This window comes from Rhinolophus sinicus, linkage group LG01, assembly GCF_036562045.2.
Source record: "Rhinolophus sinicus isolate RSC01 linkage group LG01, ASM3656204v1, whole genome shotgun sequence".
NCBI classification, from domain to species: Eukaryota; Metazoa; Chordata; class Mammalia; order Chiroptera; family Rhinolophidae; genus Rhinolophus; species Rhinolophus sinicus.
In genome coordinates this window covers 201,700,596-201,716,522 of record NC_133751.1, presented here as the reverse complement: position 1 = coordinate 201,716,522, position 15,927 = coordinate 201,700,596, and the positions used below count along the sequence as shown (strand labels likewise).

The 15,927-nt window shown below is 47.0% G+C and overlaps 1 protein-coding gene across 4 annotated transcripts in view; it reads left to right on the top strand.

Moving 5' to 3' along the window:
* SP110 (SP110 nuclear body protein) overlaps positions 1–15,158 on the top strand; it is a 38,457-nt gene extending 23,299 nt beyond the window's left edge. For 2 of the 4 annotated variants that reach the window (XM_074314751.1, XM_074314734.1), the window contains 9 exons: positions 1,987–2,055; positions 7,201–7,299; positions 7,759–7,901; positions 8,694–8,738; positions 11,853–11,968; positions 12,622–12,730; positions 13,021–13,092; positions 13,643–13,783; positions 14,798–15,158. In XM_074314751.1, the coding sequence (XP_074170852.1) occupies positions 1,987–2,055; positions 7,201–7,299; positions 7,759–7,901; positions 8,694–8,738; positions 11,853–11,968; positions 12,622–12,730; positions 13,021–13,092; positions 13,643–13,783; positions 14,798–14,911 (908 nt within the window). In that variant the 3' untranslated portion in view covers positions 14,912–15,158. The remainder of the gene's footprint in view (positions 1–1,986; positions 2,056–7,200; positions 7,300–7,758; positions 7,902–8,693; positions 8,739–11,852; positions 11,969–12,621; positions 12,731–13,020; positions 13,093–13,642; positions 13,784–14,797) is intronic. The other 2 variants (XM_074314739.1, XM_074314744.1) reach the window with 2 other exon arrangements.
* Positions 15,159–15,927: the final 769 nt, after the last annotated feature.

The window sequence follows — 15,927 nt, the reverse complement described above, 5'->3', positions numbered from 1 at the left end:
GAAGGCTTAGTGTGGGAGGGTCTCTCACGCAGCAGGCACAGGGGCTGGTGGATATGGGAAGTCAGTAGGAGAAGGCAGGATCAGTGCAGACCAGAGGAACATGAGGCCAGAGCAAGGACAATGGCTAGTGGAAGAAGTAAGTGTGTCCTCAGGGCCCAGTTCACCTCAGCTGTGCCGTGTGGACTCACATGACCACTTCCCAGTGCCCACTGTTTACTTTCCCATTAGTTGAGTTGCTACTGCTCCACTGAGTCTGGGGACTCCTCTCCGATTCAAGCTGACCCAGTGGGGAGAGTGTCACCCCTCGCCAAAGTGGACACATTCTTAGTAGTAATTTTTACTAGTTAATTTCTAGAAGTGAAGTGAATTGGTCAATGAGTCTGCACATTTAAAATTACCTCATACTGATGATCAAACTGTTGCCAGTTTAAACCCTGAGTAACATATGGACGCCCTTTTCCCTACACCTTCATCCAACACTAGAAATAATGACTTTTTTGTGTGTTTGACAAATTAAGAGCACAGAATGATATTCCACCAATGTTTTCTTTTGAATTTCTTTGCACTGTGCTTGTGGTTAAACATGCTGTGATAGGCTGTATTAGTGCTCCTCATATTCCAGAAGGTTCTATGGACTATGGACTCAGGAATGGCCATGTGACTTGACATGGCAAAGGAAATGTGGACAGAAGTGAGAGGGTCACTTCCAAACCAAAGCTTTAAGATCTCTTGTGTTGTCTTCCTCTCTGCCACGGGACCAGTGATGTTCTAGACAGAGGCTGCTCTGTCTTCAGCATCCATGAGTGTCAGTGACATGGCACCTCATCTAACTTGTGATCAACATGTAGCATGAGAAGAAAGTAAACCTATGTTGTTCTAAACCAGCGCTTAGCAAACTTTTTCTAAGAAGGGCCAGATAATAAATAGTTCAGGCTTTGCTGGCCATATGGTCTTTATTGCAACTACACAACCCTGTCTTCGTAGCATGAAAGCTGCTAGAGACAAATATATAAAGACATGAACTTGGCTGTGTTCCAATAAAACTTTATTTATAAATACAGGGATTGGGCTGATTTGGCCTTCAGGCCATAGTTTGCTGACACCTACAATATACCACTGAGATTTAAGAGGATCATTAATTACCACAGCATCAGCTAACCTATTTTTAACTAAAATACCTCTTTTTTAAATAAGTGTTTCAATAGAATTTTTTTCTTTTGAGAGTTTTTCTTTTTGAGGCATATTTGTCCATCTTTGTATAAGACTATTCTTTTTTTGTTTAACCAATTAGGGAAATTAACCCTTTGTTATCTTATTGCAATTTTTCTTATTTTGTTTTAATCTTTTAACTCAATTAAGGAAATTTTTGGTTGTGGAGACTGTTGTTGTTCGTTTGAGCTTGACAAATCAATTTATCTTTTCCAGTATGGTGTGCGCCAAAGTTGCACAACCTCAGCACAGTGGCATTGGGGCTAGATAATTCTTTGTCCTGGAGGCTACAGTGTGCATCCTGGGATGCTTAGCAATGTCCCCAGCCTCTACCAGTCAGACAAAAAAAAGATTTTACAACATTGCAAAATATGCCCTGGGGGCAGGGAACGTTGCCTAACATTGAGAACCTGTAATTATGCCCTGTAGTTTTGCCTTAAAAAGCCCTTTCTATATAATATTTATAAGGCTACATCTTTTATTTAGCTTTAGTATTTGCATTAAATGTACATATATACACTATTTTATACATATGTTACATAATATATATATATAATAGTTTTGCAAATTTGTCTTCTATAATATTTTTAGTCTGCCTATATATTAATATGAGCTTGTTATTTTTCCTTGGTCAATGCTATGATTTTCCTTACATAAGGAGTCATATCTTTCTTTCTCTAAACTGGTAGAAAGACAGGAAAAATTAAAATAGTTGACATACAAAGCATGTAAATCTATGTTTCCAGTTAAAGTGACTTAACGGTTTTCATTTTTTAGAGAACAAAAAGAAAAACGATGTCCGTTCAAGTTCAACAAGAACTCGTCGGGAAACTATTCCCCAAAACAGTAAGTAAGCGAGAAGCAGAGATTGGCCCTTCGGCTCCCAGGGCCTGGGCCTGCTGTTTAAAGCTCCAGTTCCCCTCTCCACCTTCGCCTCCCGTCCCACTGCCTTGTCCTCCTCCTCCTAGGTCTGCTCTGCAGGTGTCTTCTCCATTCTAACAAGGGACCTTCTCCATTCTAACAATGTGACACAGTCCAGGGCAATGACAGCACATACCCAATCTTCACACTTCTGCACTGGGAAGCATTCTTCAATAAAGAACTATATAAAGGCCCAAACATGATCAAAAGAGAATGACCGAACCCATGAATCAAGTTCTAATACAAATTGCTACTTCCTTCATTCTAGCAATTGGTGAACGGTCTTATCTGAGAAAAACCTGGCAGTGTTCCTATTTCTGGGTGGGACGAGCTTTCTCTTCCTATGTTCATCATGGGTGCAGGTCTGGTCTCTGTGGGTCAGGCCCTGGGCTTGCTTCTGCCCCTCTGAACTCTTGGGCCTCTAGCGGCCAGTGTCCTGCCTTCTTCCTCCTTTTCCTGCATTCATTTTTCTTCTGCTTTTATCACTTTCTTCCTCAGCATTCTCTCTTGTCAGTCTCCTTTCCCTCTTTATGCACAAGCCACATTGGCCTTTTTCCCCCTATCACTTATGATTAAAGTATAACGGGTCCTACTCAAGGTGGGGTCTACAGACTGGTGCCATCTACAAGCCTGTTTGTTGCAGGTCTGCAAAAATAAAGAGCTTGTAAATCAGTTGTGACACCGAACACACTGTTTTCATGGCAAGACCTCCTCAGTGGAAAAAGCAGTGCCTTGATTTCTGTCCTGGTCAAGCCCCTGTCTCATCACAGGCCACATGTTGAATAGCACTGGTGTAATGTGCTTATGTAAAAATGCATGTACCGTAAGTGTACAGCTTGAAGAATTGACACAAAGGAAGAGCCCACATGCACCCAGCACCAAGGTCAAGACACAGAAGCAACCCACACCCATAACCCAATCCCTACCCACACCCCAAGGCTCGCCACCAGCCTGATTTCACTTTGACACTCAATGCTTCACCCACCTTCCCGCTCAGGGCCTCCTCGGTGCACACACACTCCCTCCCCAAAGTATCCCCTCATCCCTCCCATTGCTGTACATCTTCAGGCCTCCCCTTGAAGAAAGCATTCTCTGCCCCATAGGCAGGGTATGTCTCCCTGACATGCCTCCATGGAACCCAGCATTTTATCTCTGGGGCACTTGCCACAACTGTGATTAACTGTCTGTACACTGTGTTCACTGTGTGAAAATCAAATGAAGTCAGTAAGTGGGTCAGTCTTGCTCATTGCCCTGTCTCCTCTGTGCCTCACACACTTTATGCTTAAATAATTGTCAGGTCAATACCTTATTCGTTCTTCTTCATCAAGAATGAGTACCAACGTCAGGGCCTCCATTTACCCATATGATGCACTTGTGCAAACTAGGAAAAGGTCCCCCTTCAATACGCTGTCCCTACAGCTCTCAGAGCTAATTCCTGAAACCAGGGCCTTTGCTGCCCTCTGCTGGAAGATTGGTATAGGAAGTGTACAAATGGATTATGCCTCTAATGCAAATCAGAGTCCCCTTAAAGGTGGAATCCTTGCTCAGTGCGCAACCCACACAAATGTATGCAGAGGGCCTTATAGCAATATAATTGTATACATCACTTTACTAGTGGCGAAGCACTCTGCTCTACATTTTACCACTTAAACCTCAAATAAGTATTATTCAGCTTATTTTACAGAGTCAATTAGAACATAAAAGACTTGTATGAGCTAAAATCAACCTAGGTATTGAAATTTCAAGTCCTCTGTTCTTTACACTGGAAAAAAAAAGAGTACCCCTGGTCTTTTGAGGAGACACTACTGTGGGCAAGAATCCAAGCAAACGCTGCCAGGTGTCCATCAGCATCAGCTTCTCCTGCCTCCTTAGCACTCCCCACCCCACCCATCCCCCCACCCCCGCACGCTGTGACTTCTGATTTAACACCAGGTGTCTCTGCACTATTATTGATTCCATGATATGGAGTCTTGCTGAGGCATTTCTGGTGGTGTGGAAAGAGCATTAGACTAGGGAACAACATGTCTGGATTCCAGTGCCAGCTCCACCTCATGGAATGTGAATTCCTCATTGGGAATTCTCTCTCCAGATCTAAGCCTGAGTCCCCCAGCTATGCAATGGGGATCATCACTGCTTCCCTTGCTGACAGCTTCTTGTGAAAATAAACAGTACAATGTGTGTGCTGATTTACCATTTCCTTACTATTGCTTTTCCTCCTCTCACACCTCTTCACATCACCACCCTTCATGCACAGATCAGAGATCTTTCCCCCCTGGCTATGTCTATCCATACATAATTTTCACCTTGTGCCCTTTTCCTATGTTTTGTAAGAATTCCCGATAGATCACTAATTCACTTTTTTCCCATTCTCTTCTTCCTTGTCACTGGTAGGCTTTTCTTATCATTTCCTCTACCTGGCTTGCCATTTCTGTGAACTCTTATTAGTCATTGAATGGCTCACCTTTCATAGCACGTTCCTCCTTGTTGGTTGATCTAATTGATGCTGGAGAGCTCCAGGCTGGCCTCCCCTCAGGGTTCATCCTTAAAGGCCAGTTGGCTGAGATGAGTGGGGAAGGCTGAGGCTGAGATGAGTGGGGAAGGCTGAGGCAAACGCACGATTTGGGGGAACAGATCAGAAAGTTGTCTCCCTCCCTTTGGGACAGGGTAGTCTCTTCAGAAGTACACAAGGTCCCACATGACGGGTAGGGGGTAGGGGAACACCTCCACCAGGGAATGGGGGGCTCGCTGCTTGTGCCCAGGGCTCTGCACACTGGCTTGCTGAGCAGAGCTCCCAAAGGCACCCACTGCTCCCGAATCTGCTTGCGAGCACAGCTGGGATATCTGTATTCATTGGACCCATACGTACCATAGGAATTAGGAAAGACAGTTCCCTGAGACAGAAAACTACAGAAGGTCTCATTGTCATGGTACCCCCCTTGGGGTTTGCAGTAGTGGTCCAGAGTTCCCTGTCACACAGGCAAATCCCCCACTCAACTTGGATAAAAGTAACACACACTTAGGAAACCTTGCTGAGACACTGCAAAGCCAGGATTACAAGCCCGCCTAGCCTGGCTCCCAAGGCCATGCTCTCCCGCTAGGCCAGAGTTAGTGCGCAGGGTCTAGAGATAAGTGATGGAGGCGGCCACTTCATGCAGGCGTACTAGCTGGCAGTAAACGAAGTTCTTTCCACTCCTTCATTCCTACCTAGCCTTGCATAGCCCCTGTGCCTCCAAGGCTGGGCGTCCTCGGAGCTCTGTTGCGGGGAACCACCCCCTCACGTCTCAGGGATCGCTCCTTTCTCATCTGACTCTGTCTGGTTCATATCTTTCCAAAGTAACTCACGGTTTCTTCACTGTTCTGGTCTTTTCCCAACAATGCTCTTGCTTTGTCATAGATTTTCTTTCGGCTCTTTCAATAAGTGTGTGACACAAGGGAGAAAGGTGGACTAGTTGTTCTAGCTTCTTCCAGCTGTCACATCCTGTATAACTCAACATAAGCTATGCACAGTCCTTTTCCCTGGCCCCCAAGAAACAGGTTGTAGTGCGGGAGACCCTGCTCGCTGCGCCATTTGTCGTGCAGGGTGCCAGGCGGGGTCTCAGCTCCTGCTCCCCACATAAGAACGCAGGACACGGTGAGGCCAAAAAGGAACACCCAGGGAGCCATAAGTAGGGGAGTCATACCACTATATTCTCTCTGGCGGCATCCGCCTCTCTGCAATCCGCTCTTGCTAGCTCAGCCACCATCTTCTTGCTAGCCCCCATTCTTTCTCTCTGCTAGCGTAGCCCTGGCAGTTATATTAGTGGCCAATGGCTCACTGGTTACAGCTGGCGGCCAACTAGCCACAGCTGATGGCCATGCAGTCACAGTTGATGGCCATGTACTACCTGAGCCAGCACCTTTCCACGTGAGGCACAGAGCCTGGAAACTGCTTTCTGGGGCTCTGTCCCCACACAGGTCCTGCAGTCTGTTGTCTTTAATGAATTTACTCCCAATGAGCCTGGGGAGACGGGGGAGCAGAAATTGATGATATTTATTTTAAGCCCTTTTACAACTGCTTCTTCTGAATCAGAAACTCAGATTCCCTAGTTGTGTTTGAGTTGTCAAATCTCTCCACGTGTAATTAGTCTTAGAGTTCTCCAGTGTTTCTTTTACTCATAGAGGAAGAAGCAGGGGGTGGGGGGGAAGCAATAAAATGAAAAGGGACAGTAAATAGTTGTCATGCGGGCGACCTGCGGGGTCTCTGCTCCCGCTCCCCACATAACACAGGATATGGTGAGGCCAAAAAGGAACACCCATGGAGCCATAGATAGGGGAGTCATACCACTATATTCTCTCTGGAGGCACTATACTCTCACTGGAGGCTGGATCCACACTGTCCGCAAACCGCTATCCACGCTTGCCAGCCCAGCCACCATCTTCTTGCTAGCCCCCATTCTTTCTCTCTTCTCCTTCTCTCTCTGCTAGCGTAGCCACAGCAGTTATATTAGTGGCCAATGGCTCACTGGTTACAGCTGACGGCCAACTAGCCACAGCTGATGGCCATCCAATCACAGTTGATGGCCATTTACTACCTGAGCCAACACCTTTCTATGTGAGGCCGAGAGCCTGGAAACTACTTTCTGGGGCTCTGTCCCCACAACAGTAAAGTGTGACACTATCCCCTCAGGGCTAACTGCCTCACTGACCCGCCAGGGTTGAATCAGGCAACAAGTTCACAGACCAGACCTCTCCTCCAGCTACACAAATACAAAGAAATGTCTTGTGTAGGCAACTTCCATCAGCACAGCGGGTTATGGGATTAAAGAATGTTAGGTGATGGCCAATTAGCTGGTGAATTAAAACACATCCACTGAAGAAGCCCAATATGTTTTACCAAAATATTTTGTTTGAGGTAGTGGTGGTGGTGGTGGTTTTGTGTATTAGAGACCACTCTGTATACTATCTAATCTCCCACTCAAAATAAAAGATTCCTGCATATCATTATTATCATTAGAATTCAGGGAAAGGAGAATTCATGAGGGAGATAGAATGAAGACTGAGTAATGCTAAACTGTTGTCTCCTACTTTCAGAAAAAAACAAAGCTGAAACTGTGGATTTTGTCTCTCCTGAACTTCCTGTGACCTGTGGTGAGGCAAAGGGGATTTTATATACGGAGAAAATGGGAAAAGGTGAGTTTCTTAATATTCTACTCTTTGGAACCCCTAGGTGAAGGAATCACTAGAAGGGAGGAACGTACCCATGTGTGTGATTGTTGAGCAAATGGACCCTGCGAGCTAGGCTGCAGAGAAAGAAGTGCTTGTTAAGAAGGGATTTCCAAACATGTCATACAGGCCAGGCCACTCCATTCCCACATGGAAGGCATCCATAGACCCTGTGACACTGATCACCATGTCCTTGCCACATATAAGTGTCACATAAAGTGCAAATTCTCTCCCACTCCCTCACCACTCAGATTTTGGGGCTCCCTTCAATCTGAGAAAGCAGGACTCCGGACTCCCTGCTCCTGCTCCCACCACACGGGGAGCCTCTCTGGACCCAGAAAAATGGAACACCACAATCAGAGTGTTGGAGGTTTGGGTGAATTCAGAGGCTGGAGTGGGTCCTGGCATGGGCTCTTTGTCTTACAGGATCCTCCGAGAAGTGCATTCAGAATGAGGAGGGAGTGTGGCTCACACCAAAAGAATTTGAAATTGAAGGAAAAGGCGCAAATTCAAAGCACTGGAAGCGGCATGTGCTTTGCAGAGGACAGAGCATAGAAAAGCTAATGAAGGTATTATAATGACATGGGGCAGGTAGGTGGTGGGTTTAATTCCTTGAAGGAGGAGTGGAATGCCAATAACAGAGGTGAAGAAATTCCCATTAGGATTCCACAGTGTGATTGAGAAAGAGCCAAATGTTCATAGAAAAAAAAAATGTGGGTGAATAAAGTTAAAAACGCAGGTAGGTGCTGATGGTGGGGAACTTTAAGAGCAAGCAAAGGGTTCTGAAGTCAGGAGAGATTTCAGAAGCTTAGCCTGGTAGTTATGAGTAGGGTGAGCTGGCAAGAAATGAGATGAAGACATAGACCTCTGCGATAGCCACCCTGCATCCTCCACCCGATAAATGCCTCCTCAAGACCCCTCAGTCAAGGGTTTCCAGGCCACGCTGTCCATGGTCAGTCTCTCTGCTCTTCCCAGCACACTATTCCATCCTATGAGCAGCAAACTAGGGTACTGGTGATCCCAGAACTCAACACACATCCTCTCAATACTCAAAAATTACCACTGGGATCACATCATAAGGATTTTGTCAAGAGAAAGAAATGCAAAATAAAAGGAGAGGGTGGAAAGGGACTGAGAAAGAACTGCCAGGTCTTGGGGTTTGAGTAACAGGGGGGGAAATGATTTTACCAAGTCCAGGAGAACTGATTGGAGAAGGGAGCTCATTTTTCTTTTGAGCACCTTGGGCTTGAGACCCAGTAGGCTGTCCAGGTACAGAGATTCACTAGGAAGTGAAAACTTCACTATTTACCAATGAGACGCTTCCTGAATAACCTAACTCATTGACCTCTGCTCTCTTTCAGAAAGGACTTTTGCTCTGTCCTCCAAGAATAAATCTCAAGAGAGAGGTAAATAGCAGTTGAATTTCTACCACATTCTCAGGCGCCATGTTGCGGACTTTTCGTGTCCAAAAGCTTACCTTCAAGTCTTCGAGTTTCCCAGCCCTGAGTTACCATCACATTTAGACATTGCATCATCATGACGACAGCTTTAGCACACTGGTACATGTACATGCCGCCATTATTTTCATAGTTAACTTGATGGTGTGCCTGTGTTGTAGACAAAGATCTGGATGTTTGGATGACTAGGTGGCAGAAATTGAGTGCTCTAATTTGAAAAGTAATATGGTATTGAAATAGACAAGAACGGAAAGGGCAAGATGATCTTCCTTGCTTGAACACAAAGTCATCTTCAGTTCCCCATGCTCAGTCTCAGGAGCGCCAGAATGGAATAATGTGTTTGAACGGAGCTTCGTCTCTGCAGAGCCTCCCTCCAGGTGGACATGGCAGTCATCTGCTGGCTGTACCAGCCGCTCATCCTCAGCCTTCTTTACTTGCTGAGATACCTCCTCCAGACACAAGTCCTGTTCATGATCTTCCCCTGAGATATGAGCCTCCAGCATAGGCGATGGTGCCTTGCCCATCTTGCCCTTGACCTTGGCCATAATCCATTCAAGTTTGTAAGACAATGGTCCTCCAATGCCATTTCTTGTAGAAACCCTCATTGCCATGCTGATTTGAAATCCTTGGCATGTACAGGGAGGCTTCTTGTAATAGCAAAAAATTAGGGAAGAATAAAAATGTTCATCAGTATTATAAAATCTCCTGAGACAGCTACAGAATGGTATTTTCTTTTTAATGCATGGATTCCTAGGTTTACATTCGTCCAATGGAAAATTATCCAAGGGTTTTGAGGTCAGGAGAGCTTCCGGAAGTTTAAACCGATAGTAATATATATGAAAGGAGTCCAGTTTTGTGTATGTGAACATGCAGGTCTATGACTAAAAAACTATCTGAAAGAATTGGCTATTCTGGGATGGGATGACGGGACATTTGTCTTCCATTCTACACTTATGTACATGTGGTATTTTTATAATGACCATCTATTACTTTTGTAACCAGGAGAAAAAACAATAAAGATATTTAAAATCCAGATCATTAATTAATGGCCCCAATATTATAGTTTCTTCGTACTCATAATGCCACATGTCAGCACGTGATAGCCAGGGACACACTTGACCCAACCTTTCAGCCCCACCTATCAGGAACCACCTTGAGGTAATGGGACTGAAGCTTCATTCTGACTGTGAATGGACTATTGCAGGCCTTTCCCTCAGCCACATCGTCCACTGTCACTGCTGCCCTGTAGTACGTGTTCACCATCGAGACACCTGATGCTGGTACTGAAAACATGCATGTTCTGGCTGCCCTGTGAGGCGTGAAACATGAGCAAACTCAGCTGGAGGCAACTCCCGCCCCCAGGGCATGAAACGTGCTCATGTTTCATGTCCACAGGGCAGCCAGAACATGCATGTTTTCAGTGTGTTCCCATGACCCACAGCCAAAAGGGTAGCTGGTGCCGACCCCAGGCTCAGGGCCTCTGAGAGGCTGCATGTCCAAGGGCCCAGTGTGCGGGCAGCAGTTGCTGCTGTTCGGCGGTATAGCTTGTAGTTTACGGGGCTGAGGAGGACAGTTAGGGGCAGGGTGAGGAGTCTCTTGCTTGGACAGCACCTATCTGGTTTGAACTCTTTATGGGGCCACGGGAGGGAGCACATGTGCTTTCTTTTCAACTTGCCCAGATGTAGACAGAGGAGAAAAGAAGAAGGGGAAAGCTGTCCGCAGTCAACGTAAAAACCAGAGTCAAACTCCTTATTAAGGAAAGTGGAATTGTATGTCCTTTCTCTATTGTTTCTTTGTCATATCATGTGTTGGAAAGTGTTTCACTCCAGAGCATGGGGGTGGCGGTGGCTGGGGTTGAGTGCAGAGCTCGGGACCCAACCAGGGTCTCACCTGGGAGGAGCTGAGGAGTAAGCTGGGCTACCTGGGGAACTGGCACCTGCACCCTAGACCAGGGCAGGCCAGGGGTCCAGTCAGAGGGCAAGAATGGCCGGAGAGTGCCAACCCCAAGGCCAAAGAAAGGCAGACTAGCAAGTTCAGGATGGGAAAGCCAGGAAGATCCACTGACCTTAGTGGGGAACGGGGGAAGCCTCTTTACGAAGTCCTGGGGCCCAGTAAATGGAGGGAACTTGCTGGAAAGCCTCCCCAGTTATGACAGAGGGGACACCATCCCCAAATCAAAGGGAATTTTTACTCTGGCTGCATGGCTGGTGTTCAGAATGGAGAAAACATTTTCCTTCTTTGTGCCCTCACTCAGGCCCTCGTGCTTGTGTCATGGACAGTTGAGGGCAGTGGTGGGATTTCTCTCCTTAAACAGGACAGATTCCCAGACCCGTCAAACATTTGCTCCCACTCCAGATGGTCTATTTCACCCCCCAGCATCTGGGGGCGGGTGTTTGTGCGGCTGACGTATGAATGCAGAGAAAACAGTGTCTTGTGTGTATGGAGCCCCACACTGTCGTCTGTTTGTCAGCCACAACCTCAGGGGCTATTCTCTGAGTCACCTCCACCTTGCCTGAGATGGCACCTAGTGGGTGGGCAGAGCTCTGACCCCGGGTGCAGGCAGCCTGGGTGCCCATTTGGCTTCAGGTACTGTAAGTTGCTTCGATTCTTCAGAAAAAAGACATTTTGTCTTTCTAGGCTTGTAAAATGAGGGAGTTGCCTCCAGCTGAGTTTGCTCATGTTTCACGTCCAAACCAGCCGGGATCCTACTAAGCTGCAGATGTTGCTTCAGGCGGCCTGGCCTGCGTGCCTAAGCAGCTCCCTGACGAGGCTGGTGCAGTGGTCCTCAGACACTCTGTGTAGAACAGGTTTCCATGACCTGCTAGGCCCTTCTGCCTCTGAGAATCTGTGCTTTGAGTGGCACTGTGACAATTCTTGCCACCTGCTCTTCCAGGATTGAAAGGCCAGGCTGGCCCTCCATCAGCGCTCTGTGTGAGTGCCACATCAATGTGGCTGAAAGCACCCACTCGGGGACAGGCAGGGACGGTGTGTCCCAGAGCCCCTCAGTTAGTGTTCCGTGGGTCTCACTGATCCCAGCGGTGCCTGCATTGTCTCCCCTTCCAGTGGGAAAACACGGATGAATGTGAGGTGTGCTGTAAAGGGGGATCCCTGCTCTGCTGCGACACTTGTCCGAGAGCCTTTCATGAGGACTGTCACATCCCACCTGCGGAGGCTGACAGGTTAGTGAGACTCAGCCTGCCACGAGCACACCTCTGCCTTTGGTGGTTCAGCTGCAGATGGCAGAGCAGGACCTGTGAGCATGGTTGGGGCAGGTGTGACCCAGAGCAGCCTCCGTTCCGTCTGGTGTCAGTGACAGCCCTGTGTCTGTGAGTCTGCAGCTGGGCCACCATGCTGCCTCCGCCCCAGGTAGATGTCCTTCCCTAGGTTAACAGCACAGACTCCTGTCCAAGAGGGATGGGGCTGGGAAGTGCCAGTTGTCTGTGTTCTGTGCTAATTCAGAAAGGTCAGGAAATCTTGCCTGATTCCCTCGTTTTGCTGCATTTTCAATGGGCTGATGGAGGCCTGTGGTCCTCAGAGGTTAAAGCCCAGTTTCCCACAATCAGGCCTGGTAGGTGGGGCTTTTTGTGCTCCCAACAGCTCAGATGGGGAAAGGACAGCTCACCACTCACCCTGACACCACCTTCTACCCACTGACCCCCAGCTGCTACCCTCAATGCAGGGAGGGGTGGTCATCAGCTCCCCATGTGGGGGTCTTGGAGACTTTGGGAAGTGTCCCCTTTGTCCTTCAGCTGTGCCCATCGACAGTGGCAGCCATAGGAATGTGGCTGTTTCCAGGGGCCTTGCCCTTGCTCACTGATACCCAACCTCTCAGGAGCCCGTGGAGTTGCACCTTCTGCAGGATGGCGGCGTCTCCAGGAAGTCAGGACTGTCACAGGGGATCTGAGGTCCTGGAGAGACAGATGCGCCCTGAACAGCAATTGGTGAGTCAGGTGGGAACCCCAGGCCTTGTCCTTTCCATTCACACGTGAGAAGTCAGTCACACAGCAGGGGAAGGGCACCCAAAGGAGCTCTTGATGTCTCGCTTCGGAGGATGGTGATTCAGTGCCCAAACATGGAATCCAGACAGAATTCAATCCAGCTCATGGCCCTTTGACAAACACGGTCGGAGCATCCGTGTGTCTGGCGGCTCCTGTGCATGCATCTGGGCACAGGCCCGGCTGCTCTGTCACCAAGCTGCACTCCACTTTAAAGTCCTCTTGACGCTTTACAGAAATGTGAATTCCTCCTCTTGAAGGCCTACTGTCATCCCCAAAGCTCCTTCTTTGCGGAGACCCCACTTAATGTAAGTCACATTTAATGACTCTCATCTTCCGGGTATCTCTTATGTAAAACTCATTCTACACACTTGGAGTACAAGTCCTGCAGGCTCTACTGTCAGCGGAGACCTGAAAGTAAGCTGCAGACTCGGGAGGGGGACCAACTCCATCCCCCGTGCTAGCTTCACCTCGCTGGGTCCTACTTTCACCTTCTCCTAGGTGGGAATCTCTTTCTTAAGGATAACTTAGGATTTAAGAACTTGGACTCAGAAGCCCAGCTGTGGGTTCAAGTCCCAGCTCTACCACTTTTTAGCTGTGATATCTTGGGTAGGTTACTTAACCTCTCCATCCTTCAGTTTCCTGATCTGTAAAATGGGGGTAATTCTAGTACCTATCTCATAGGGTTCTTGTGGCGGTCACATGTTAATATGGTGCTTAGAACAAAGCCTGGCATGTAGGTATCAGATGGTGTTATCATTATTAGCCTGGAAATAAAGGCTTGTATTGTATTGAAGTTGGATCCATTCAGTCATGATGGCCATGCTAACATCACGCCTTTGGTGGCTTTGTACCTAGATTCGAGATTATGCTGAGCCCTTTAGGGAAGCCATGTGGTTGGACCTGGTGAAAGAAAGGCTGACTGAGAAAGTCTATACCGTGGCATGGTTTGTACGGGACATGCGCCTGATCTTTCGCAACCATAAAACATTTTACAAGGTAAAGGGCATGTCCTGCTTCCCTCTCACGTCCTTTCTACTTTCCCCTAATTTCTGGGACAGCAGAACTTTGCAAGAGTTGTGCCCAGACACTTCCCAGAGAGGGCTCAAAAAGACAAATTACAGAAGAAAGCCCTCTGCATTCCAGGGGTGGAAGTCAAAAAGAGCAGCAAGTAGGACAGGGAAGCTTCCTTGTAAACGATGCCTGAAAAAAATCCGCCCCCAGTCCCATCCTGGCAGGCTGCTGCCACTGAAAAGAGTCGATTTTGTCCAGCCTCCTCGTTCAAACTGAGAGGAAGGGCAGTGTACGGTTCCATTGTTTTTCATGCCTCAGAAATACAGCAATCAGTGAGTGAATGAAACAAAATGATGTAAATTAAACTTCCAGGATGCTCATGCTTGGACTTTGTTACACCTGGATGTCCCAATGGACTCAAACATCACCTGGAATAGCCTTCAGGTCACGTTGGCTTTGCCCTTCCTTAGTAGAGAACTACTTCAGCTCTCTCGCAACCCAAGACATTCTTAGCTTTAGTTTCTTGAGTTTATCCTGATTTTTACTCTCCTTTATACAGACATTTCTTGAGAGGTAGCTAAGGAAGACTGTCATGTCTACCCAGCCTCCCTCCCTTCCTCAATGCCACCAGCAATAAATTGTGTCCACGTGTGGAGCTGGCCACAGGCCTGGCTGGATGTTGGAGAACAGGAGGGTCATCCTGCCTTCAATGAGTGGGCTTTCAAGAAATGCTTTTCCTCTGTCTATTTTGCACCAAGCTCAGGCTTTGCCCTGATCAAAATCAGCTCTTCGGTGCAGACCATCTGTCAGGTCCAAGGTAACCAGGCGGAATCTCATCCACTTCGGTGTAGAAGCAGCACTTTACCACCCATTCTGCCTGACTGCTAGGGAAGCATAGCACCCAGAAAAGGGAGGGGACTCCTAAGAAATACAAGTAATTTAATGGTCCTAGTTCTCTGTCCTTAGACATCTATGTGTTTGCTCCTTTTTCTCTTTCAGGCTTCCGACCTTGGTCAGGTTGGACTGGATTTAGAGGCAACATTTGAAAAGGATCTTAAAGAGTTGCTCAGTTTTCATGACACCGCTGAGAAGAGTTCCCGGGCTCCTCTTTGACCCCGTCCTGGAAGGACTGAGGCGCCCCAACTTCAGGGCCCAGATGATGGGACCCTGGTCGTCCTTGAAGTGCCAGTGAGCCTGGGATGGGATCAGCTGTCCTCTTGACAAATCCAGAGCCTCCACAGCGTCGTCGTCCCCTGCACTCCCTTTTATTATTCCTTTTTACAGCTAAAAGTTATCCCTCACACTTTTAAAAAAAATTGAATACTTCCTTGATCCCATTAAATACGCTTCATTGTTCATATTCTCCTTGTTTCTCATAAATCGTTTTACAGTAGATTTGTTTGACTCTGGATCCAAACAAGTTCCACAAATGGCATCGGCTAATCTGTCTCTTAAGTCCCTTTTAATCTATAAATTTGCCCCCTTTTATCCTTGCCATCTATTCATTGAAGAACGTGGGGTCCCGTCCTATAAAATTTTTCATATTCTGGACTGTCCTGCATCCCTTTAGTGGCATGTTTCTCTCCATTCCCCACCCTGTGGCATTTTGTTGTAAACTAGATATTTTGTAAACTAGATCTAGAAGCTTGCTTAGATTTGGGGTAAGGGAGAAGGGTGTTGGTTTGGTTTTGTTGTGAGTGGGGCTATGGATTCCTTTGTGATGTTAAGATCAGCGCCTTCAAGTGTTACCAGCCTGGTCTATTTATTATATACATCATCCTTTCACCTAATGATTTTAGCAGCCACTGATGTTCATTGACTAAAGCCATTATTTCATTAGGGGTTGCAAAATAGTGATATTCCAATACTATCATTCCTTCTATATTTTTAGTCGAATTCTTCTGCGAAGAGCTTCCTTTCAATACTACTTGGTTACTTTGAAATATCGTTTCTACAGGAAAGGCAGGATGAATGCTACATTCTTCATTTAACGTGTTGAAAATAATGAGTTGTTTCCCTAATAACATCTAAAAGTAACCAGGGAGGTTTCGTTTTCTTCTTTAAAGCAGCTTGAACACAGATTTTACACATAAATATATTTAATGTGCTCCAAAACATTGCAGCTAATA